Source organism: Rana temporaria, chromosome 13 (assembly GCF_905171775.1).
Source record: "Rana temporaria chromosome 13, aRanTem1.1, whole genome shotgun sequence".
In the NCBI taxonomy this organism is placed as follows: domain Eukaryota; kingdom Metazoa; phylum Chordata; class Amphibia; order Anura; family Ranidae; genus Rana; species Rana temporaria.
This window is the reverse complement of record NC_053501.1, coordinates 96809433-96833282: the sequence shown is the minus strand read 5'-3', so window position 1 is coordinate 96833282 and position 23850 is coordinate 96809433. Positions and strand designations below refer to the sequence as shown.

General features: G+C 46.7%; 1 protein-coding gene across 5 annotated transcripts in view; it reads right to left on the bottom strand.

Moving 5' to 3' along the window:
* The window catches only part of ARHGEF11 (Rho guanine nucleotide exchange factor 11), a 302232-nt gene that overhangs the window by 203343 nt on the left and 75039 nt on the right, over positions 1-23850 (bottom strand). For 4 of the 5 annotated variants that reach the window (XM_040332151.1, XM_040332146.1, XM_040332148.1 and 1 more), the window contains exon 2: positions 1229-1261. The exons of the other annotated variant lie outside the window; for it this stretch is intronic. In XM_040332151.1, coding sequence (XP_040188085.1) covers positions 1229-1261 — 33 coding nt within the window. The remainder of the gene's footprint in view (positions 1-1228; positions 1262-23850) is intronic. 5 annotated transcript variants of the gene reach the window in all.

The window sequence follows — 23850 nt, the reverse complement described above, 5'->3', positions numbered from 1 at the left end:
ACGTACACACGGTCGGAAATTCCGACAACAAATCTTCGATGTGAGCTTTTTGGTCAGAAATTCCGACAACAAATCTTCGATGTGAGCTTTTTGGGTCGGAAATTCCAACAACAAATCTTCGATATGAGCTTTTTGGTTGGAAATTCCGACAACAAATCTTCGAAGTGAGCTTTTTGGTCAGAAATTCCGACAACAAATCTTCGATATGAGCTTTTTGGTCAGAAATTCCGACAACAAATCTTCGATATGAGCTTTTTGGGTCGGAAATTCCAACAACAAATCTTCGATATGAGCTTTTTGGTTGGAAATTCCGACAACAAATCTTCGATGTGAGCTTTTTGGGTCGGAAATTCTAACAACAAATCTTCGATATGAGCTTTTTGGTTGGAAATTCCGACAACAAATCTTCGATGTGAGCTTTTTGGGTCGGAAATTCTAACAACAAATCTTCGATATGAGCTTTTTGGTTGGAAATTCCGACAACAAATCTTCGAAGTGAGCTTTTTGGTCAGAAATTCCGACAACAAATCTTCGATATGAGCTTTTTGGTTGGAAATTCCGACAACAAATCTTCGATATGAGCTTTTTGGTTGGAAATTCCGACAACAAATCTTCGATGTGAGCTTTTTGGGTCGGAAATTCCGACAACAAATCTTCGATATGAGCTTTTTGGTTGGAAATTCCGACAACAAATCTTCGATATGAGCTTTTTGGTCGGAAATTCCGACCATGTGTATGCCCCATTGGACATTTTTTGTCGGAGCAGATTCTCAAATTTTCCGACGGCAAAAGATCCATGTCGGAAATTCAGAATCATCGGTATGCAATTCAGACGCACAAAAAAAACACAGATGCTCTGAATCAAGCAGAAAAGCTGCACTGGCTATTGAACTTCATTTTTCTCGGCTCATCGTACGTGTTGTACGTCACCGCGGTCAGAATTTCCGACAACATTTGTGTGACCGTGTGTGCGCAACACAAGTTTGAGCCAACATTCCGTCAGCAAAAAAATTCACGTTTTTTTTGTCGGAATTTCCGATCGTGTGTACGCGGCAAGAGTTTTTCCTTCTTTGGCTAGGTAAGCAGATGCTGGGACCTGTAGTTCTTCAGAAGTCCAATAGGTTCTACAAGCTTGGCAGGGGCTACAAGGTCAACCCATACAAAGCGTGATAAATACAGACATGCCTATCCCATAAATAAGTATATTTTTAGATGTTTTTCCACATACCTTGGCAAGTGAGGGTGTCGTTTAGAAGGCGCTCTGTGACACAGACAGATAACGGTGGACAGACGATGAAGACAGACGCCAAATTCCGAGAAGGCAGAGTGGAGAGAGAGAGAAACAAATAGGCATGACAACAGACAGTGTGTGAGAGGCACAGACAAACATGGCTATCCTGCGGCACTCACGGGGAACATTTTAAGTGCAGCTCTTTGCAAAGTAGAAAGTAAAGTGCTGCCAGCAATGGCGAGTCAACGCTGAGGAGGCGTGGAAAACCTCCCCTAGCTTCATGTGTACACAGAGCATGTTATGCATGTGCAGAGATAAGGCAGCTCACAGAAACACAGGAAAAAAAAAGGTCACGAACAGAACTACAGCAAATGCAAAGCAAAAATATAAAAACAAAAAAGGCGCAAATGGCAAATGCATAAGCCTCTCAATGAGCGTGGGCACGTCAAAATTCGACCAGGAAGAGCTTTAAAGGGATATATTTTAGTTTATTCAATAAAATAAAACTCAAGTGATTAATGATCCAGGGAATTTTCGATTACCTTCTGGGGGATTAGAAAGGAATACATTTTTCCCAGCAGGAGCAAACTGGACCATGCTTCACAGGGGTTTCTTTTTTTGCCTTCCTCTGGGTCAACTGAGGGTATAGGCTCCTGTATATGGAGGTTTTCTATTCATTTTTTCTGTTGGTTGACGTAGATGGACTTGTGTCTTTTTCCAACCTATGTATCTATGCAACAAAGTGAATGTGACGGTAAAGCGTGAACTTTAAAGGTTGGCCTTAGACCAGGGGTCTACAAAGGGCTGAATGTGGCCCTTTGCTAGCCTTCATCTGGCCCTTGGGGCACGTTTGCTCCCAATGATATGAGGCACTATTTCTCCCAAGGACACCAACGATGGGGCACTATTTCTTCCACTAACACCAATGATCGAGCACTATTCCTCCTCCTACTGACCAGGCCGTGTTTATTCTCACTGATGCTCGGCCCCCGAGGCATTTTCTACCCCCAATGGTCGGAATGTGGCCTGTCTGAAGGACAGTAAACTGGCCCCTGCTTGGAAAGTTTGGAGAACCCTGCCATAGACAAATCATAATTCAGCAGTGGAGGGCCAAATGTCGATCTATTTATGGGCAGACTGGCTAAACGTCGATCAATTGACTTCAGTACAACCAGTTTGTCTGGGGGTTTTTTTCATGCCATCACTGCCGGCGACTATAGCTGCCAGCAGTGATTATTGTATTCTGTTGGGGGGAAACCTCTCACTGTCAGAATACACAAGCGCATTGGAAGGGATTCTGACTGTTGAGGAGGGGAATCAAGCTATTTTCTTTCCTTCAATTAGTGGTTGAAGGAAGGAAAGATGCATAGTCTATGGCAGTGGTCTCCAAACCGCGGCCCAGGGGCCAGATGAGGCCCTTTGCTTGTTTTTATCTGGCCCTTGGGGCACTATCTCATCCACTGATACCAACAATAGGGTGCAATTATTCCCAATGACACCAACAATGGGGCACAATTCCTCCCAATAACACTGACGGGAGTCACTATGGATGGGGGGTTTGTGCAACCCAGCTTAACAATGGGGCATAATTTAGGCCAATGACACTGAAGATGGGGACACTTATGCCCACTGAAACAAATGATGGGGCGTTATTTTTGCCACCAACGTCTGGACCGTTTCTATTGCCAATAGACAGTCCGGCCCCCCTCAAAGTCTGAAGGACAGTAAACTGGCCATTTGTTTAGGTGGTTTGGAGACCCCTGGTCTATGGTCAGCCTAAAGCCTGGTACACATGGTAAGTTTTTTTCATTTAGCCCAGGAGGCTGAATGAAAAAAACAAAACAAAAAAAATGGAGGAGCTTGCAAGGAGGTCCTGTACCAAGAATACAATGTTAGTAAAGTGGCCTCCCTGCAAAGCTATTGTGTTCTGACAGGGGGGCCACTCTCTGCCAGAACAAAATAGTCCGTGCTCACATTGGCTGAAAGCACTGATCAGTTATCGATCGGCTGCTGGTTTTCCAGCATGCTCATTCAACAGAAGAGGGTCGGGAGATAGGCTACTGTACCAGCTTATTTCGGTTGATATTCAGCCCGTGTGTATGGGGCTTAGCTTTGGATATAGTAAGGAAGAGTTAAAGTGGCCCTTGGACATAAACACCCCACTCCCCCCTCCCATTACACAATTAGACTTAATTTTTATTTTTAAATACCATTTTTTCGAAACCCGGACCCTGCTTTCTTGCCTAGATGAGAAGGCCATCGAGCCAGCTGCCTTATGCCTCCTGAGATACCACATCATGCATTCAACCAGGCTTCAGGGCAATCTCCATGACAGTGCGCATGCAACACCAATTTATACCACATTCGTCATCAGGGGGCTAGCTGCAAGAACCAGAAAGACAGCCAGCCCCCTGAGGAAGTATGAAGAGAACATCAAACACTGGATTCGCTGAGCAAAGAACTATGTTTTTTTAAGACAACCCAGCAGACGATGTACAAGGGGAAAGGAAAAAAAATGTATTGGGGGGTATTTTGGGTAATTCCTCTTCTTCTTTCCTTTTTTTGTTATCTATGTCCTCTCAGGGAGATTTCCATTCATTTCCTGTCAACTTTAAATTAGATGAAATCTCTCCTGACCCTTTGAAGATCCCCTCACCTTCTTTTCCTTTAACAACTCCAAAATTTGGGATTTCCCATCACATCCCATCTTTGTGGCTCTAAAAGGTAAGGATGAGCTCCGGCGTGTTCGCATAGAACACGTGCGGAGCCCGCCAGGAAGTCGGCACCCGCGCTGCGCTAATCACAGCCAGGCAGACATTTCCCGATGCTCGGCTGCAGAGATCGGGAAATGTCTGCCTGGCTGTGATTAGCGCAGCGCGGGTGCCGACTTCCTGGCGGGCTCCGCACGTGTTCTATGCGAACACGCCGGAGCTCATCCTTACTAAAAGGTCATGTGACCAAATGCCATGAAACCAATTCTGGAAGTTGACAAGTTGTACCCATCATGGCCAGTTGTTTATGTTTGCCTAATACAGCAAGGGTTGCCAGTCTTCCCCTTTAAGTGGTCCATGGAACTGGGGCTGTGCCAGGGGTGTGTCCCTTGCCAACATACTATATGCCCAGTGGTGTTCCTCATTCTTATCTCATTAAACCTGACCACACATGGTTTAATATTTGAGCCGTAGGTGGTCTGGTTGGCACCATTTGGCTCGAAAAGCTCCAAATGGAAAAATGAAGTAACTGGGTGGAAATCTGTTGGCTGAACAGTGGCCCTGATTCAGGTAGATTTGCCCCTTATTTACGGAGGCGCAGGGCAGCGTTTTTGCCCTGCGCCCCCGCAAATTTACTGCGCTACCCGCGATTCATGGAGCAGTAGCTCCGTAAATTGCGTGTGCGCTGTGTAAACTTGCCCTGCGTAAATTAGGCGCGCTCCCGCGCCGAGCGCATGCTCCGTCGGGAAACTTTCCCGACGTGCATTGCGGCAAATGACGTCGCAAGGACGTCATTTGCTTCAAAGTGAACGTGAATGGCGTCCAGCGCCATTCACGAATCACTTACGCAAATTACGTAAAATTCGAACGTCGCGACGCGGGAACGACGGGTATACTTTAGCATTGGCTGCCTGCTGCTATTAGAAGGGGCAGCCTTACGCTAAACACGCTGTACGGAAACAACGTAAATTGCGTACGCAGGGCTCGCGCAACATTGTGAATCGGTGTTAGTATGCAATTTGCATACTATACGCTGACCACAATGGGAACGCCCCCTAGCGGTCATCGCAAGAATGCAGCCTAGATATGCGTGGCATAAGAGCCTTATGCCACGCAGATTTTAGACTGCAGTCGGCATTACGATGTTCCTGAATCAGGAGCATTCGTAACGCCGGGGCAAGTAAGCAATTGCGCTGTGTAACCTATGGTTACAAAGGCGCAATTGCTACTTGAATCTGGGCCCGTGACTACATCCCATCGGATAGAGTCATTTCTTGGTTATTCAGACAGCTAAGGCCACCAGGGAGATTCCTCCATCCATGCGCTTAATGCAGATAGGGAAATTTATTGATTTGCTAAACACGAGAAATCCAAGTTTGTAAAGCTGTCCACACAACAGTAGAATTTCATGTGAAGTTTTTCTCTTTAAAGAACATTTTTTTTATTTTCTAAATCGGTAATGGGGTCAAGTCGAAGTTCATTTTTGAGAAAAATTTTAAGGAGCAGAAATTAAAAAATTTCTAACACGGAATGACGTTTTTGTTCAGGAGTGCATTTACTCCAAAATCGATAAAAAGCAAACAACATTTTGAATAATTTATAAATAACATTTGTCAAAGTATGGGACGTACCAATACATTTTCATACAAATTTTCATGACTTTTCCGGAAAAAAAAAAAAGAATTGTGTATGGCCAGCTCATGGCTAGCCTAAATTGGGAGGTATGCTAAGATTAGGGCTATAAATGATTAAATGGATTAGCTACTGGGAGATTTAACTGCTTGTTGGTAGTCACTTCATGTGTACCTCATGGAAAAATGGGCTAATGAGATAATTGCCAACAAGTATTTAAAGTTAACCTCAAGGCAAATATCAGACTCACATTAACGTAGCTGGGTGTTCATTAATAATTCATTAAATGTGTCTACATGTTTGTTCACCGAGCAAATCATTTTCATACTGAGGGTGGCAAATCTTATGCCGCGTACACACGATCATTTTTCAGCATGAACAAAAAAAACGTAGTTTTTCAGCATGTCGAAAAAACAACGTTTTCCCAACTTCATCATTAAAATGATGTTGCCCACACACCATCGTTTTAAAAAAAATATCGAGCAAAGCGCGGTGACGTACAACACGTACGACGGCACTATAAAGGGGAAGTTCCATTCGCCTTTGGGCTGCTTTAGCTGATTCCGTGTTAGTAAAAGACGATTCGCGCTTTTCTGTCTGTTACAGCGTGATGAATGTGCTTACTCCATTATGAACGCTAGTTTTACCAGAACGAGCGATCCCGTCTCATAACTTGCTTCTGAGCATGCGCAGGTTTTTTACGTCGTTTTAGCCCACACACGATCATTTTTTACAACCCGAAAAACAACATCGTTTAAAACAATGTTAAAAAATGCAGCATGTTCGAATTTTTTTTTTTTGGTCGTTTTTCAGAACCTGAAAAATGATGTGAAGCCCACACACGGTCATTTAAAAAAAAAATTCATGCCAAAATATGATCGTGTGTACGCGGCATAACTGATACTTTGGAGAGGACGACAGAATTTTTAGGATAAGGTGTGGTCTCTAAAAATTAGAAATTATTTTATTATTTCTGGTAGCTAAAAACAATGGGGGAGATTCAGATAGAGATACGACGGCGTATCTCCTGATACGCCGTTGTATCTCTGAGATCCGACGGTCGGATCTCTGCGACTGATTCATAAGAATCAGTTACGCATAGATCTCCCTTAGATCCGACAGGTGTAAGTGACTTACACCGTCGGATCTTAGGCTGCAATCTCCCGCCGGCCGCTAGGTGGCGCTTCCATTTGTATACGCGACAAATATGCAAATGAGGAGATCCGCCGATTCAGAAACGAACGCCCACCCGTCGCTTTTTTTTTACGTCGTTTGCGTTCGGCTTTTTCCGGCGGATAGTTACCCCTGCTATTTGCGGCGTATCCAATGTTAAGTATGGCCGTCGTTCCCGTGCCGAGTTTTGAATTTTTTTTGTCGTTTGCGCAAGTCGGTCGCGAATACGGATGGACGTAATTTATGTTCACGCCGAAACCAATGACGTCCTAGCGACGTCATTGGGAGCAATGCACGCCGGGAAAATTCGCGGACGGCGCATGCGCAGTTAAATCGGCGCGGGGACGCGCCTGATTTAAATACTACACTCCCCCTAGCCGCGGAATTTTAATTCCGCCGGGGGAGTTACGATACGCCAGCGCACGTTTCGAGGTAAGTGCTTTCTGAATACTGCACTAGCCTCTCAAATTTGCGCTGGCGGATCGTAAATCAGATAGATTACGCGGATCTAAAGATCCGCTAATCTATCTGAATCTATCCCAATATAAATACTTTTCGGATGATCATTTTCCTCTTTAGTGTTAACATTTTTGGGTCAAAAAAAATGACCCTTTCTCAGGGCAAACTCCATGCCACTGGGCGGGGGGACTTCATTTCTCAAGCCACGCTTGTTTTGATAGAGATGACCCTTCGTAGACCACAAATATTATTATTATACCTAAAATAAGCTTTCAAAGCCCAACACTGGAACAGAATTAGTTTATTTTCAATCGTTACATAGTCCTGTTCCCCAAGAACAAAAAAGAAACTCTCATTTGCAACAGCGATCATGATCGTAAAATAGTCACTATGCCCAGTTCTGAACTTAAAAGGGTAAGTTCACCTCTTCATCAATAATGAAAAGGTGAACGAACTCCAAATCCACCCCTCTGGACTAGGGTTACCACCTCACATATGAATAGCACAGGTTCTGTGGCTGTTTAAGGTTGTAATTATCCACTTGCCGACTGTCTAACGTACATTTACGTCAGCTGAATGGCACGGGCAGGCAAAGCAACGTTAAGGTACGTTGCTTTGAATCTGCTCCGTGATTGTGCCAGCGGGACCTGCGGACTCGATGTCCGCCGGTGTCCCGCGATCGTGTCACGGAGCTGCAAAACAGGGAGATGCCTATGTAAACAAGGCATTTTCCTGTTCTGCCTAGTGACAGGACATGGATATACTGCTCCATGTCATCGGGAGCAGTGATCGGTGTAGTGTCACATGTAGCCCCACCCCCTCACAGTTAGAATCACTCCCTAGGACACACTTAAACCCTTCCTCGCCCCCTAGTGGTTAACCCCTTCCCTGCCAGTGTCATTTACACAGTAATCAGTGCATTTTTATAGCACTGATCGCTGTATAAATGACAATGGTCCCAAAATTGTGTCGAAAGTGTCTGCCGTTATATCGCAGTCACGATAAAATAAAAAAAAAAAAAAAAAAACACACAAATCGCCACCATTACTAGTAAAAAAAAAAAAAAAAAAATGCCATAAAACTATCCCCTTTTTTGTAGACGCTATAACTTTTGCGCAAGCCAATCAATATACGCTTATTGCGATTTTTTTTTACCAAAAATATGTAGAAGAATACATATCGGCCTAAACTGAGGAAAAAATAAAAATATTTTATATATTTTAGGGGGGTATTTATTACAGCAAAAAGTAAAAAATATTGCTTTTTTTTCAAAATGTTTGCCCCCTTTCTGTTTATAGAGCAAAAAAAAAACGCAGAGGTGATCAAATACCACCGCCTTAGGCTGGGTTCACACTACTACACTACTTTCATCCTACTTTGCTCTGCTACATTGGTCCTACATCCATCCTACTTTCATGAACAGGATACTACTTTGGTCCGACTTCAATGATATTCAATGGGCCTGAAGTAGGATCAATGTAGGACCAAAAGTCGTACAGGGAGCATTTTCAAAGTCGGACCGACTTGTGTAGGACGCTACAAGACGCTCTCATAGGGAAACATTGATTTTCACACGTCATGCTACATGAGGCTCCCAATGTAGGACCGTTTGTCGGACAAGTGTGAACCCAGCCTCAGGCTGGGTTCACACTACTACACTACTTTCATCCTACTTTGCTCTGTGTTCAATGTTTCCCTATGAGAGCGTCTTGTAGCGTCCTACACAAGTCGGTCCGACTTTGAAAATGCTCCCTGTACTACTTTTGGTCCTACATTGATCCTACTTCAGGCCCATTGAATATCATTGAAGTCGGACCAAAGTAGTATCCTGTTCATGAAAGTAGGATGGATGTAGGACCAATGTAGGATAAATGTAGGACCAATGTAGCAGAGCAAAGTAGGATGAAAGTAGTGTAGTAGTGTGAACCCAGCCTCAGGCAGGAAAAAGCCCAAACGAGACTGAACTGCTTACAGGTGTGAGCTTTACATGTTCATTTCCCATAATAGGTTAACTGCTACTTCATGCGGCTAGAAGTTAAAGTGGAAAACTCCTTCCCCAGCTCTGTACAGCTTCATGCAAACTTTGAATTAGAGAGAGACAGTCTGAAAGCAAACAGCTGCTGCCCTGTAACAATATGTGTAGTACAAATATTTTATATAGTTAGCAAAAAACGTATTCATTGATTGTTTAAAAAACATAATAAAACAAAACAAAGACCATTGTTTCCTTTTATCCCAGCCCCAAGATCTTACAGCTCCTATATCTTAATGCCAAAGTCAACTGAATCACAAGATAGTAGACATTACTCATCTGATAGAAAATGATATGAGGGAACGCAGACAGGCTCTAATCATCTGTGGCACAGTTAACAGGTTACCGTCTGAAAATGTATCCGCTTTGGTTGCCAATTAGAACCAATCTGCTTCTACTTTTTCTCTTGTTTTTATATCAGCTTAGCAAAGGAGTAAATTTGGTGTTCAAAAAATATCTTAAAAGTTTTAGATTTTTTTGTGCCTTATATTAAAGTACAACAAAAAGGCAACACTTTATTTCTCCATTTTAGATAGGTAAAAGAATGTTATAATCCTTCGGGTAGATTCCAAGAGCAATTGCGTCTGCGTAACCATAGTTACGCAGCGCAATTGCTTACCTGCGCCGGCGTTACGAATGCTCCTGATTCAGGAACCTCGTTACGCCGACTGCAGCCTAAGAAATGACTGGCATAAGGCTCCTTATGCCTGCATATCTTAGGCTGCATTCTTACGCAGGCCGCTAGGTGGCGTTCCCGTTGTGGTCAGCGTATAGTATGCAAATTGCATACTAACGCCGATTCACAACCCTACACGAGCCCTGCGTACGCAGTTTACGTCGTTTGCGTACGTCGGTTTTTGCGTAAGGCTGCCCCTGCTAATAGCAGGGGCAGCCAATGCTACGTATACCCGTCGTTCCCGCGTCGCGAAATTTTAAATTTACGTTGTTTGCGTAAGTGAATTGTGAATGGCGCTGGACGCCATTCACGTTCACTTTGAGGCAAATGACGTCCTTGCGACGTCATTTACCGCAATGCACGTTGGGAAATTTTCCCGACGGAGCATGCGCACTACGCTCGGCGCGGGAACGCGCCTAATTTAAATGATCCACGCCCCCTACGGGATCATTTCAATTGCGCGCGCTTATGCCGGGCATTTTGCCGGAGCGCCCACGCAATTTACGGAGCTACTGCTCCGTGAATCAAGGGTAGCGCAGATAATTTGCGGGGGCGCAGGGCAAAAACGGTGCCCTGCGCCTATGTAAAAACTGCGCAAATCTACCCCCTTGTTTTTTTTTTTTGCCATCTGTGTCCCATTGGGGAGATTTCCCTTCACTTCCTGTCTCATAGCCAAAACAGGAAGTGAGAGGAAATCCTTCCAAAATTGAGGGAATCTTTGGTTGTGATCAAACTAGGGACCCCATTGGAAGATTCCCCTTCTATTTAACGTTGTGGTGAGATTTTCCTGTTATTATCATTGTCAGTGATAACAGTATACAGCACAAGGAGATGGTGGATCTACCAAATGGAGGCACAGAAAGCAATAAAAACCTGAGAGGCCCCACTTTATCCAGTGTTATGTCCAAGTCGCAACAGTGTAAACTAGGGCTCAGTCTTTAGGTTGGTCATATTATAACACAAGGGGGTGTGTCCTTGACACCCTGAGCTCATAGGAAGGGAGCTCAATGACGCAGAGTGTCATTCAAGCCGGAAGACAATTGGTGTCGGATTGCAGAGTGGCGAATCTGTAAAAAAGGACAGTGCCCAACAGGTAAGCATTGCAACAAATGCTGCTTTTAGGTTTTCAAACCTGAAAAAGAAATACCGCGCTAAGACACTAGAAACATTTCTAACTAAGCTGCAACAACACAGTGTCATACAAACACAATACAAGTAGGGAGAAAGAAGTTGCGCTAAGGTTTTCAAACCTAGTTTCTCCTACACCGGTGGGCACTTCCGGATTTCGTATTTCTGGATTTTCGTATTTTCGAATTCCCGAATTTTCGAAAATTCGGAATTTCAAAAACCCAAATTTCCAAAATTCGGAATTTCAAAAACACAAATTTCCAAAATTCAGAATTTTTAGAATTTTACGAAAATTCTTCGTTTTTTTTTTTTTTTGTTTTTATTCGTTTTTTTGCTTTTTAGAAAATTCGGAATTTTCGAATTTGCAAATTTCCGTATTTTCTAATTTTCAGAATTTCCGAAAAAAAGCAAAAAAACTAATGAAACAAAAAAAACTAAAAATACAAATTTTTCGTCAGTGCACATGTCTACTTCTCATCAGTGCCACCTATCAATGCCCATCGCATTGATAGGTGGCACTGATGAGAAGTAGACATGTGCACTGACGAAAAATTTGTATTTTTAGTTTTTTTTGTTTCATTCGTTTTTTTGCTTTTTTTCAGAAATTCTGAAAATTAGAAAATACGGAAATTTGCAAATTCGAAAATTCCGAATTTTCGAAAAAGCAAAAAAACGAATAATAAAAACAAAAACAAAAAAACGAAGAATTTTCGTAAAATCCTAAAAATTCCGAATTTTGGAAATTTGGGTTTTTGAAATTCCGAATTTTCGAAAATTCGGGAATTCGAAAATCCAGAAATACGAAAATCCAGAAATACGAAAATCCAGAAATACGCAAATCCAGAAATACGAAAATCCGGAATTAACGAATTTCTCAAAATTCGTCAAAAAACGAATTAGAAACTAAACGAATTGCACATGTCTAATGAGAAGGGCACTGACCGGCATTACTGATGGGCACTGGTTGGCATCTGATGGGCACTAATAGGTAGCACTGATAGGCAGCAATGATGGGCACTAATAGATGGCACTGATGAGGAGGCACCGACCAGCATTACTAATGGGCACTGATTGGCATCTCATGGGCACGGATTGACATTGCGCTGATAATCAATGCCCCGATTACTAGTGCAGACCCTCCCGTCAGGAGAGCTGCTGATCGAGTCTCCTCTGCTCGCGCCTTGTCAGCGTGAACTAAAGAAAGCTGATTAATGGCACACTTCCTGGTTACAGCTGTGATTGGTCACAGCTGATCACGTGGTAAAGCACCTATATCACACGTTCTTTAGCAAGGTCGGAGATGCAGTGTGTCAGAGCGACACACCGCACCACCGATCGCCACTCTGCGATCATGACACCCAGTCAGGATAACTCAACCACCTTGCAGACGTCATTCCGCAAAAGGCCGCCAGGGAAGTGGGTAATAATATTTCTAATAGTTATCTGGTAGGATGCATTGTATATTGATGCCAATATGACCAGTAAACTGCTGACCTTAGCGCTAATGCACAGGACCGTATTGGGACATATAATGTTAAACACGGACATTTTTGGGCACCCGGCGCCACAGGTGTTGCATACAATTATCTATACAAAATAAATGACAGGCGATGGCTGTATGCGGGTATATGCAGCTTTAAGTGTAAGCCCATGTACAGAATTGCGCTCCTGGATGCAGACAGACTGCGCCCAGGGGGCAAATATCCATATGCATGCTTAGAGATGCATATACCCGCATACAGCCACCCACAGTCTTGTCCTGTCATTAATTCGTATAGGAAGCTGTATGCAACACTTGTGGATCCCGGGCGCTGAAATAAGGCCATGTTTTGTGTCACATGCCGCAATACGCCCGTGTACATGAGCCCACAGGCATTTTCACTGTAGCGGCTGCGTTCACACTTTCGCGATTTTTAGCAGCTCGCATGCAGTTTTGCATGTCGCATAGGGTCAAGACCATTAACTTGAATGCAATTGTCGCCGATAAAGAAGCTCCTGCTCCTTCTCGGGTGACAAGCTTCACACGATTTCACAATCGCAGCAGAATCGCATGGCATTTTGGGTGCCATTAAGGGATATCGGCAGCTAAAGCCATGCAGCGATTGTCATTCGATTTGGAATCGTGGGCAGAATCGCAGCAATTCCAAAGTGCATGGTGTCATGCGGAGTCCCTCAAGGATCCCCTCTGTCGCCGGTTCTGTTCAATATCCATCTCCGGCCTCTTTTTAAAATCATCAGCAGCCAAAAGTTACTTTACCACTCTTATGCGGATGACACACAATTGTACTTTTGCATCTGCAACAAAAAGGATCGCCATCTCGGTCTAGAGAAATCCCTCTCTTTGATCGAAAACCGGATGACAAAGAGTTATCTTAAACTCAACGGTTCGAAAACAGAACTTCTCCTGTTTCACGCTAATCGAAAGAATCAACTTGCAACAACCTGGACTCCCCCGCCCATTCTGGGCCAAATCATCACCCCTAGCACCAAAGTCAAAAGTCTCTGGGTCTTCTTCGACACCTACATCATAATGGACGCACAAATAGGGTCAGTAGTCAGCGGATCGCACCATCTGCTGCGCCTACTACGCAGACTTATTCCATTTATCCCCAAAGAAGACGTAGCAGTCGTGGTGGGAACAATTGTGAACTCCAGACTTGACTATGCAAATGCCCTCTACCTCGGACTCCCAAAGTACCAAATCACGCGCCTGCAAGTCGTTCAGAATACGGCCGCGCGACTGGTGACTGGGAAAAAAACATGGGAATCAATCTCACCTTCACTGAGATCCCTTCATTGGTTGCCAGTAAAAGACAGAATTACTTTTAAAGCACTTTGTCTGACGCATAAGTGTGTTCAAGGAAATGCCCCCCAATATCTATGCGAAAAACTAGAAGCTCACAACCCCAATCGCGTTCTGCCATCCTCCAACCAAAACCTGCTCCAGATACCCAAAGCCAGATACAAGTCCAAAGGAGAAAGAAGATTTGCTGTCCAAGGCCCTCGACTTTGGAACACTTTACCAACCTCCTCCATTCAGTTGGAGGAGAACCACTTGGCCTTTAGGAGAAAGATCAAAACCCACCTCTATTGAGGTCAAAGGAGAAATGGACAAACAAGCGCCCAGAGGCGATTCAGTTCGCATGTGCAGCGCTATATACGTTTTTCACTCACTCACTCAAAGTGTGAATGATGCCTAATTGCCAAGCCTTGTATAGAAGTGTTGTCACCTCCAACTGTAATGCCTTTATTATCCTTACAAAGCTGTACTGAAGCCTACAACAGTCAGAGGTCAGCCATGCCTAATCCACTACCGTGTTTCCCCGAAAATAAGACACCGTCTTATATTTATTTTTCCTCCAGAAATCACACTATGGCTTATTTTCGGGGGATGTCTTATTTTTTTTTCCGGCAAGTATGGTACAACAGTATGGAGCCGACCTTACCGTATTTATGGGGATGCCGACACCTCTCCGGTCACTTAGAGATAGCGTGGAGCAGATAAGAAGGGCTGCACGACTTCTTTACAGCTCCTGAGCTCCGCACCAGTACAGTACGCCTATCACGTCTTGTTTTCCCGCCCGCGCCGCTACGCATACGACACGCCATCGCTAAGTCTTATTTTCGGGGATTCGACAGGCCCTCGCTACGTCTTATTTTCGGGGGGGGGTGTCTTATATTTCGATCTTGCGTCGAAATCCCGCTACGGCTTATTTTCGGAGTACGTCTTATTTTCGGGGAAACACGGTATATGCCCAGCATTCAGGATACCTGTTCTCATCGTGTCATTTCCAGCATGTTGGATATTTTAGTCCAATGGTTTTGTTTTTTTATCATTTCTAGCATGTAGGGAATACTGTACAGTATCTCACAAAAGTGAGTACACCCCTAAGTGAAAATGTTCAAATTGGGCCCAAAGTGTCAATATTTTGTGTGGCCACCATTATTTTCCGGCACTGCCTTAACCCTCTTGGGCACGGAGTTCACCAGAGCTTCACAGGTTGCCACTGGAGTCCTATTCCCCTACTTCAATGACGACATCACGGAGCTGGTGGATGTTAGAGACCTTGCGCTCCTCCACCTTCCGTTTGAGGAGCCACACAGATGCTCAACAGGGTTTAGGTCTGGAGACACGCATGGCCAGTCCATCACCTTTACCCTCAGCTTCTTTAGCAAGGCAGTGGTCATCTTGGAGGTGTGTTTGGGGTCGTTATGTTGGAATACTGCCCTGCGACCCAGTCTCTGAAGGAAGGGGATCATGCTCTGCTTCAGAATGTCACAGTACAGGTTGGCATTCATGGTTCCCTCAATGATCTGTAGCTCCCCAGTGCCGGCAGCACTCATGCAGCCCCAGACCATGACACTCCCACCACCATGCTTGACTGTAGGCGAGACACACTTGTCTTTGTACTTCTCACCTGGTTGCCCCTGTAGTGTCACATTCCACTCCCTATCACAGATTGCTCCGGAAGTGACGTTCCATCGCCACCATCTTGCTACACCCCACACCATTGCACAGTAACGATAGAGTGTAAAGGGGGCAAGCGTATTTGGAAATCCGACTGACTGTTTACCTGTCAAATGTGAAAATCAGAGGTGTTCTGTCACATTAGCAACCATGGAAGGTCAGCAGGTTTGCAGCTGCTTTAAAAATGTAACATGTAAACAGTCCGTCGGATTTCCAAATACTGTAATAAAGCAGATAAGCTCCGTTTTGTGTTAAAAATAACTGTGAAATCTAAAACTCCGGTGGGTGTAAGAAGATGTCCACTTGCCCCCTTCACACTCTATCATTACTGTGCAATGGTGTGGGGTGTAGAAAGATGGCAGCGATGGAACTCTGTGATGGAATGCCATATATTGTGGAGATGGATGGATAGTGCTGGGCCGAGGTGGGAATATATTATGGGGAGGGATGGATAGTGCTGGGTGGAAGTGGGAATATATTATGGAGAAGGATGAATAGTGCTGGGCGAAAGTGGGGATATATTGTGGAGAAGGATGGATAGTGCTGGGCGAAAGTGGGGATATATTGTGGAGAGGGATGGATGATGCTGGGCGGAGGTGGGGATATATTATGGAGAGGGATGGATGATGCTGGGCGGAGGTGGGGATATATTATGGAGAGGGATGGATGATGCTGGGCGGAGGTGGGGATATATTATGGAGAGGGATGGATGATGCTGGGCTGAGGTGGGGATATATTATGGAGAGGGATGGATGATGCTGGGCGGAGGTGGGGATATATTATGGAGAGGGACGGATGATGCTGGGCGGAGCTGGGGATATATTATGGAGAGGGATGGATGGTGCTGGGTTGGAGGTGGGGATAGTGTTAAAATAAAAATGGGTGCACCGAAGGACTCAGTGGGACAGCCAGTTGGCAAGCCCTGGGGAATGTTAGTGGTCAGGCCCCGGGGAGCCCAGGCCTGAAGCTGTGTAAGGGGCCATAACATTTCTGATGACTGCCCTGCCTCGAATACAGAAGGTGTGTTACTGGCCAGCTCACCAGGTGAAAACAGACTGGGAAAAAGCCTAAAAAAGAAAACTTAAGATTGGTAAGCTGTAATATATTACATTTTTGGTTTGTGGTTTAATACCGCTTTAATATCACTTTAAGCTGTGTCTGGAATTTGTCACACTTCTTAATTGTAAATTTTGTTTCTTTTTATTTTTTATATGAAGCAATTTTATATATTTATCAAGTTATACTTGGTTAGTTGGCTTTCATTGTTTTATTGGATTTTGTGGTTATATTATAATTGTGTCATTATATTACATTGCTTTTGTTCTCTATCTAGGATTCCTTATTATAGAATTTCATCGTTTCTTAGTTGATGATTTTACATGTACCAGTTTTAGAGCACACTGTGGACCCACTTCCATACTATTTGGAAATCAGAGGAATGGGTCAGGTCACCCGATATGTTCACCCAATCTGTTCTTAATTCCCTGCATCACCATGAATATGGGTGGATTTTTTCCCAAACACGCAAGTATTATTTGCCACATCTGTTCTATAAAGTCGTTTTTTTATGAGGAAATCGAGATTTGTTCATGGATAATACGGACATGGTTGGAGGCGCAGCCTGAGAACTCCCACTGCCAAGAGGACAGTCATTGAGGTAATGGACAAGAATGGGGAGCGGTCTGTTCACAAAGCCCTACCTGCGGTCAGACAGAAGCGGTCAGGAACCTGAAGGTGGGTGATTATTTCTGTATCATCACGTCCTGAGAATGTGGATATCATCGTGAAGATCTAGTCACTTCAGACAATGGAAACCACTCGCAGATGTGCTCAGACAATTTAATTGGATCCATACCAAGGTCAGCTCCAGGCAAAATCTTTTATATGGTCTTGAAATTGGTGGAGAAGGGTGAGCACCTCTATCGGCCTCTGTGTCCTTACTGGTGGGTGTCCTGAGATCCAATTAGGACAAAAATTATGGCAAACGTTATCTCAATGGTGTCACAGACAGAAATGTTACGCAAATTTGAATTCCTCTCCACGTTATCCAGAACCAAACAAACAAAAACCTGTCTGAAGTTCAGCTTTATTCCCAATTGGTTTGGTCTTTGTGGAAGTCAGATCCAAGGTTCGATCATTATGTTGGTGTTTAACCTTGATGGGGTGATCTACCACTAGCCAATGAGGTCCGATCGTGATTTTGGTTTGTAACCTTGATGGGGCGATCTACCAGCATCCAATCAAGTCTGATCATGATTTTGGATTGTAACCTTGATGGGGTGATTTGCCACCATCCGATGAGGTCGAATCGTGATTTTGGCTTGTGACCTTAAATCTGATGATCTACCACCATCCAATAAATTCTGATCATGATTTTGGCTTGTAACCTTGATGAGGTCCCGATCATTATGTTGGCATTTAACCTTGATGGGGCGATCTCCCACCATTAAAATGAGGTCCGATCAGGATTTTGGCTTGTGACCTTAATGAGGTGATCTACCACCATCCAATGAGGTCTGATCAAGATTTGGGCTTGTAACCTTGATGGGGTGATCTGCCACCAGCCAATGAGGTCCAATCGTGATTTTGGTTTGTAACCTAAATGAGGTGATCTACCAGCATCCAATTAAGTCTGATCATGATTTTGGATTGTAACCTTGATGGGGTGATTTGCCACCATCCGATGAGGTTGAATCATGATTTTGGCTTGTGACCTTAAAATCGGATGATCTACCACCACCATCCAATGAAGTCTGATCATGATTTTGGCTTGTAACCTTGATGAGGTCCCAATCATTATGTTGGCATTTAACCTTGATGGGGTAATCTCCCACCATTAAAATGAGGTCCGATCAGGATTTTGGCTTGTGACCTTAATGAGGTGATCTACCACCATCCAATGAGGTCTGATCAATATTTTGGCTTGTAACCTTGATGGGGTGATCTGCCACCAGCCAATGAGGTCCGATCGTGATTTTGGTTTGTGACCTTGATGGGGTGATCTACCAGCATCCAATCAAGTCTGATCATGATTTTGGATTGTAACCTTGATGAGGTCCCGATTATTATGTTGGCATTTAACCTTGATGGGGCGATCTCCCACCAAACCAATGAGGTCTGATCATGATTTTGGCTTGTGACCTTAATCTGGTCATCTACCACCATTCATTGGGGTTTGATCATGATTTTGGCTTGTAACCTTGATGGGGGGGGGGAGGGGGGTTTGTCTGCCACCATCCAATGAGGTCCGATCAGGATTTTAGCTTTGCAACTTTGATGGGGTGATCCCTCACCATCCAATGAGGTCCGATCATGATTTTGGCTTGTGACCTTGATGAGGTCCCGGTCATTATGTTGGCATTTAACCTTGATGGGGTGATCTCCCACCATCCAATGAGGTCCGATCAGGATTTTGGCTTGTAACCTAATGAGGTCCGATCAAGATTTTGGCTTGTGATTTTGATTGGGTGATCTCCAACCATCCAATGAGGTTTGATCAAGATTTTGGCTTGTAACCTTGATGGGGCGATCTCCCACCATCCAATGAGGTCCGATCAGGATTTTGGCTTGTGACCTTAATGAGGTGATCTACCACCATCCAATGAGGTCCGATCAAGATTTTGGCTTGTGATCTTGATTGGGTGATCTCCAACCATCCAATGAGGTTTGATCATGATTTTGGCTGGTGACCTTGATTGGGCGATCTTCCACCATCCAATGCCAGGACGGCTGTCAGGGGCTCTGTTGTAATGTAAAGTTATCCCCATTTTTTTTAATATTATGAAAGATAATGTTACGCCGAGTAAATTCATACCCAACATGTCACGCTTCAAAATTGCATCCGCTCGTGGAATGCCGACAAACTTTTACCCTTTAAAATCTCACGTATGTGTTCGCTTCTGCGCTCAAGCTCGTCGGGACGGGGTGTGTTTTCTGGCTCCTAACTTTTTTAGCTGGCTCCTAGATTCCAAGCAAATTTGTCAAACCCTGCTCTAAGGACTACAGACCCCCTCCTTCCTATGTTATGGAAAAGAGGGTGGGGGGAGATGTTCTGTAGTCCTGTCCTAGGATAACAATGCTGCTGCTTCATAGGGACCGTACAGTGAGTGTTGTCACCCTAGGACAGAAGTGTGTTACTGGCAGGATCACCAGGTGAAAAGAAGAATAGGTACACATATGTGACAGTTAGAAACGCGTATAATCATGAGCATAAGGCTGTCAATCACAGGCTGTGTGCTGGAGCTTTCTTCCCCATCACCATTTTTCTCTTGGTGTCAGGAAAACTTGTCAGAAGTGACTCATGCGAATAGAGGAATGGAGCAGTAGAGAGAAATTACACTTAGTGCTCTGAATTGAGACAAGTACACACTATAGAGGGATATGCTTTGTTCCTATTTGAAGTTTACAACCACTTGAAGTAAAGTCTTGCTAGGTTGTAGCTTGTGCATTCCTTAGACCTCAACCGCTCACAAACACTTGTAAACAGAACTTTATACCGCACTTCCCGTTACCCATAATCCTTCTAGCGTGGAATGTGTAGTATGTGCTTATTTGCATGTCGATGGAGCATTTAACAAGCCTGGAAAACTCTGAAAAACAACCTCTGGTGATCTGCAAACGCGGGACGCATGGCAACAAAAGTAAGAAACTGGAAAAGAATGCCGGGAGGTACAAAGCCGGAGAAATCCGAGAACATCCACTTCAGGCAGAAACATCATCGGAAACTCTTACAGCAATCCTATTGTAAAGTGATATAGGAGGACATAGCCGGTATAGGACGAGGGGCAACGCCACTGCTGGACGAGGGGCAACGCCACTGCTGGACGAGGGGCAACGCCACTGCTGGACGAGGGGCAACGCCACTGCTGGACGAGGGGCAACGCCACTGCTGGACGAGGGGCAACGCCACTGCTGGACGAGGGGCAACGCCACTGCTGGACGAGGGGCAACGCCACTGCTGGACGAGGGGCAACGCCACTGCTGGACGAGGGGCAGCGCCACTGCTGGACGAGGGGGAGCGCCACTGCTGGACGAGGGGGAGCGCCACTGCTGGACGAGGGGCAACGCCACTGCTGGACGAGGGGGAACGCCACTGCAGGACGAGGGGGAACGCCACTGCAGGAGGAGGGGGAACGCCACTGCTGGACGAGGGGGAACGCCACTGCTGGACGAGGGGGAACGCCACTGCTGGACGAGGGGGAGCGCCACTGCTGGACGAGGGGCAACGCCACTGCTGGACGAGGGGGAGCGCCACTGCTGGACGAGGGGGAGCGCCACTGCTGGACGAGGGGGAGCGCCACTGCTGGACGAGGGGCAACGCCACTGCTGGACGAGGGGGAACGCCACTGCTGGACGAGGGGGAACGCCACTGCTGGACGAGGGGGAACGCCACTGCTGGACGAGGGGGAACGCCACTGCTGGACGAGGGGGAACGCCACTGCTGGACGAGGGGGAACGCCACTGCAGGACGAGGGGGAACGCCACTGCAGGACGAGGGGGAACGCCACTGCTGGACGAGGGGGAACGCCACTGCTGGACGAGGGGGAACGCCACTGCTGGACGAGGGGGAGCGCCACTGCTGGACGAGGGGGAGCGCCACTGCTGGACGAGGGGCAACGCCACTGCTGGACGAGGGGGAACGCCACTGCAGGACGAGGGGGAACGCCACTGCAGGACGAGGGGGAACGCCACTGCTGGACGAGGGGGAACGCCACTGCTGGACGAGGGGGAACGCCACTGCTGGACGAGGGGGAGCGCCACTGCTGGACGAGGGGCAACGCCACTGCTGGACGAGGGGGAGCGCCACTGCTGGACGAGGGGGAGCGCCACTGCTGGACGAGGGGGAGCGCCACTGCTGGACGAGGGGCAACGCCACTGCTGGACGAGGGGGAACGCCACTGCTGGACGAGGGGGAACGCCACTGCTGGACGAGGGGGAACGCCACTGCTGGACGAGGGGGAACGCCACTGCTGGACGAGGGGGAACGCCACTGCTGGACGAGGGGGAACGCCACTGCTGGACGAGGGGGAACGCCACTGCTGGACGAGGGGGATTGCATCCGATAGGACGCTATCGCTGTTTGAATGCTCATTTTCCACCCGGCTCAAATGTCAGCAGGAAATTGGCTAAAATCTGAGCCATCTGCAACCAATTTGAAGCCCAATTCCAGGAAAAGGGGAAAAATCTGGGAGTGGGAGTCCTTGTACTGTAAAAATATGAATTACTGGGCCACAAGCAAGAGTCTTCCAGGGGCTGTAAATCAGTGTGCATGGCTCAGGAGTGTGTTATGCCCAGAGTGCAGGGCTCAGGAGTGTGTCATGCCCAGAGTGCAGGGGTCAGGAGTGTGTCATGCACAGAGTGCAGGGGTAAGGAGTGTGTAACGCCCAGAGTGCAGGGGTCAGGAGTATGTCATGCACAGAGTGCAGGGGTCAGAAGTGTGTCATGCACAGAACACAGGGGTCAGGAGTGTGTCATGCACAGAGGGAAGAGGTCAGGAGCGTGTGACACCCAGAAGGAAGGTCAGGAGTATGTGATGCACTCTGGTCAGGAGTAGGGATGAGCTCCGGTGTGTTCGCACACTCCACGTGCAGAGCCCGCCAGGAAGTCTGCACGGCGCTGCGCTAATCACAGTCAGAATGTAGAGGTCAGGAGTGTGAAACGCCCAGAGTGCAGAGGTCAGGATTGTGTAACGCACAGAGGGCAGGGGTCAGGAGTGTGTGACGCACAGGGGTCAGGAGTGTGTGACGCCCAGAATGCAGGGGTCAGGAGTGTTTAATGCATAGAGGGCAGGAGTGTGTATTGTCCAGAATGCAGGGGTCAGGAGTGTGTGACGCCCAGAATGCAGGGGTCAGGAGTGTTTAATGCATAGAGGGCAGGAGTGTGTATTGCCCAGAATGCAGGGGTCAGGCCTGTGTAATGCACAGGTCAGCAAAGTAAAGTAAAGTAAAGTAAAGTAGAGTAAAGCATAAAATGACCTTCCTCCCAAAATCAATATCCCCCTCCCCCCCAGTACAGCTAGTAAAGAACCCCCCCCCCCCCAAATCAGTACAAGTCCCCCCCACAGTACAAATTACCGCCCTCAGTACAGATATCTACCCAGCACAGATTCTTCCCCCTGCAATGATACCACTCCCCCCAGTACAGATCTCCCATCCCCTCTAGTTCAAATGACCTTCCTACTCCTCAAGTACAGATTCTCCCACCCAGCACAAATCACCCCCACGGGTACAAATCCCCTCTCCTCACCGGTACACCTCTCCCCCCAGATCTTACCCACTACAGAATCCCCCAGCAGTACAGATCTTCCCTCAGCACAGCTCCCCCCCCCCCCCCGGTACAGATCTCCTCTCAGTACAGATCCCCCCCCCCCCCCGACACAGATCTCCTCTCAGCACAGCTCCCCCCCCCCCCCCGGCACAGATCTTCCCTCAGCACAGCTCCCCCCCCCCCCAGCACAGATCTTCCCTCAGCACAGCTCCCCCCCCCGGCACAGATCTTCCCTCAGCACAGCTCCCCCCCCCCCCTAGCACAGATCTTCCCTCAGCACAGCTCCCCCCCCCCCCCCGGCACAGATCTTCCCTCAGCACAGCTCCCCCCCCCCCGGCACAGATCTTCCCTCAGTACAGCTCCCCCCCCCCGGTACAGATCTTCCCTCAGCACAGCTCCCCCCCCCCCCCAGTACAGATCTCCTCTCAGTACAGATCCCCCCACTAATACAGATCTCCCTCCCCCAGTACAGAAATACCAATACTTTATCTGGTAAAAGCAGATTGCATTATTCTTCTGTATATTTAGCGGTTGTACCTTTAGGATCGGCTATAATGTATGTTTAGGGGCCTTTCACACAGGGTGATCTGCCCCTTTCACACGGGTGATCTGCCCCTTTCACACGGGTGATCTGCCCCTGTCACACGGGTGATCTGCCCCTGTCACACGGGTGATCTGCCCCTGTCACACGGGTGATCTGCCCAGCAGACTCGATCCCATGATCCCCGCTGAGCAGGCGTGTGACAGGTCCGTCTCCGCTCGCTGTGCAGAGCCCCCCTCTCCTCTATAGGGAGAACGGATGACGACAGGGCACCTGTCCGTTTTTATCCGATCCGCCAGACGAATGGAAAATAAGGTCACAGGATCGGACGTCAGCGGAAAGCCTGTGTGAAAGGTGCCCAGCGGTGAACTCCAACCTGCCTACCAGTTGTACCAGCTCCTCGCAATGTGCATTAGAATATGCAGCATGTCAGATAGAGTCCGCCTCTTTTCCTGGCTGGAGGACATCCAGCATCACCTAGCTCTTTCCTCCCAAGCGTTCCTCCAACGTCCTTCTTTCATGGGAGGTTGGTA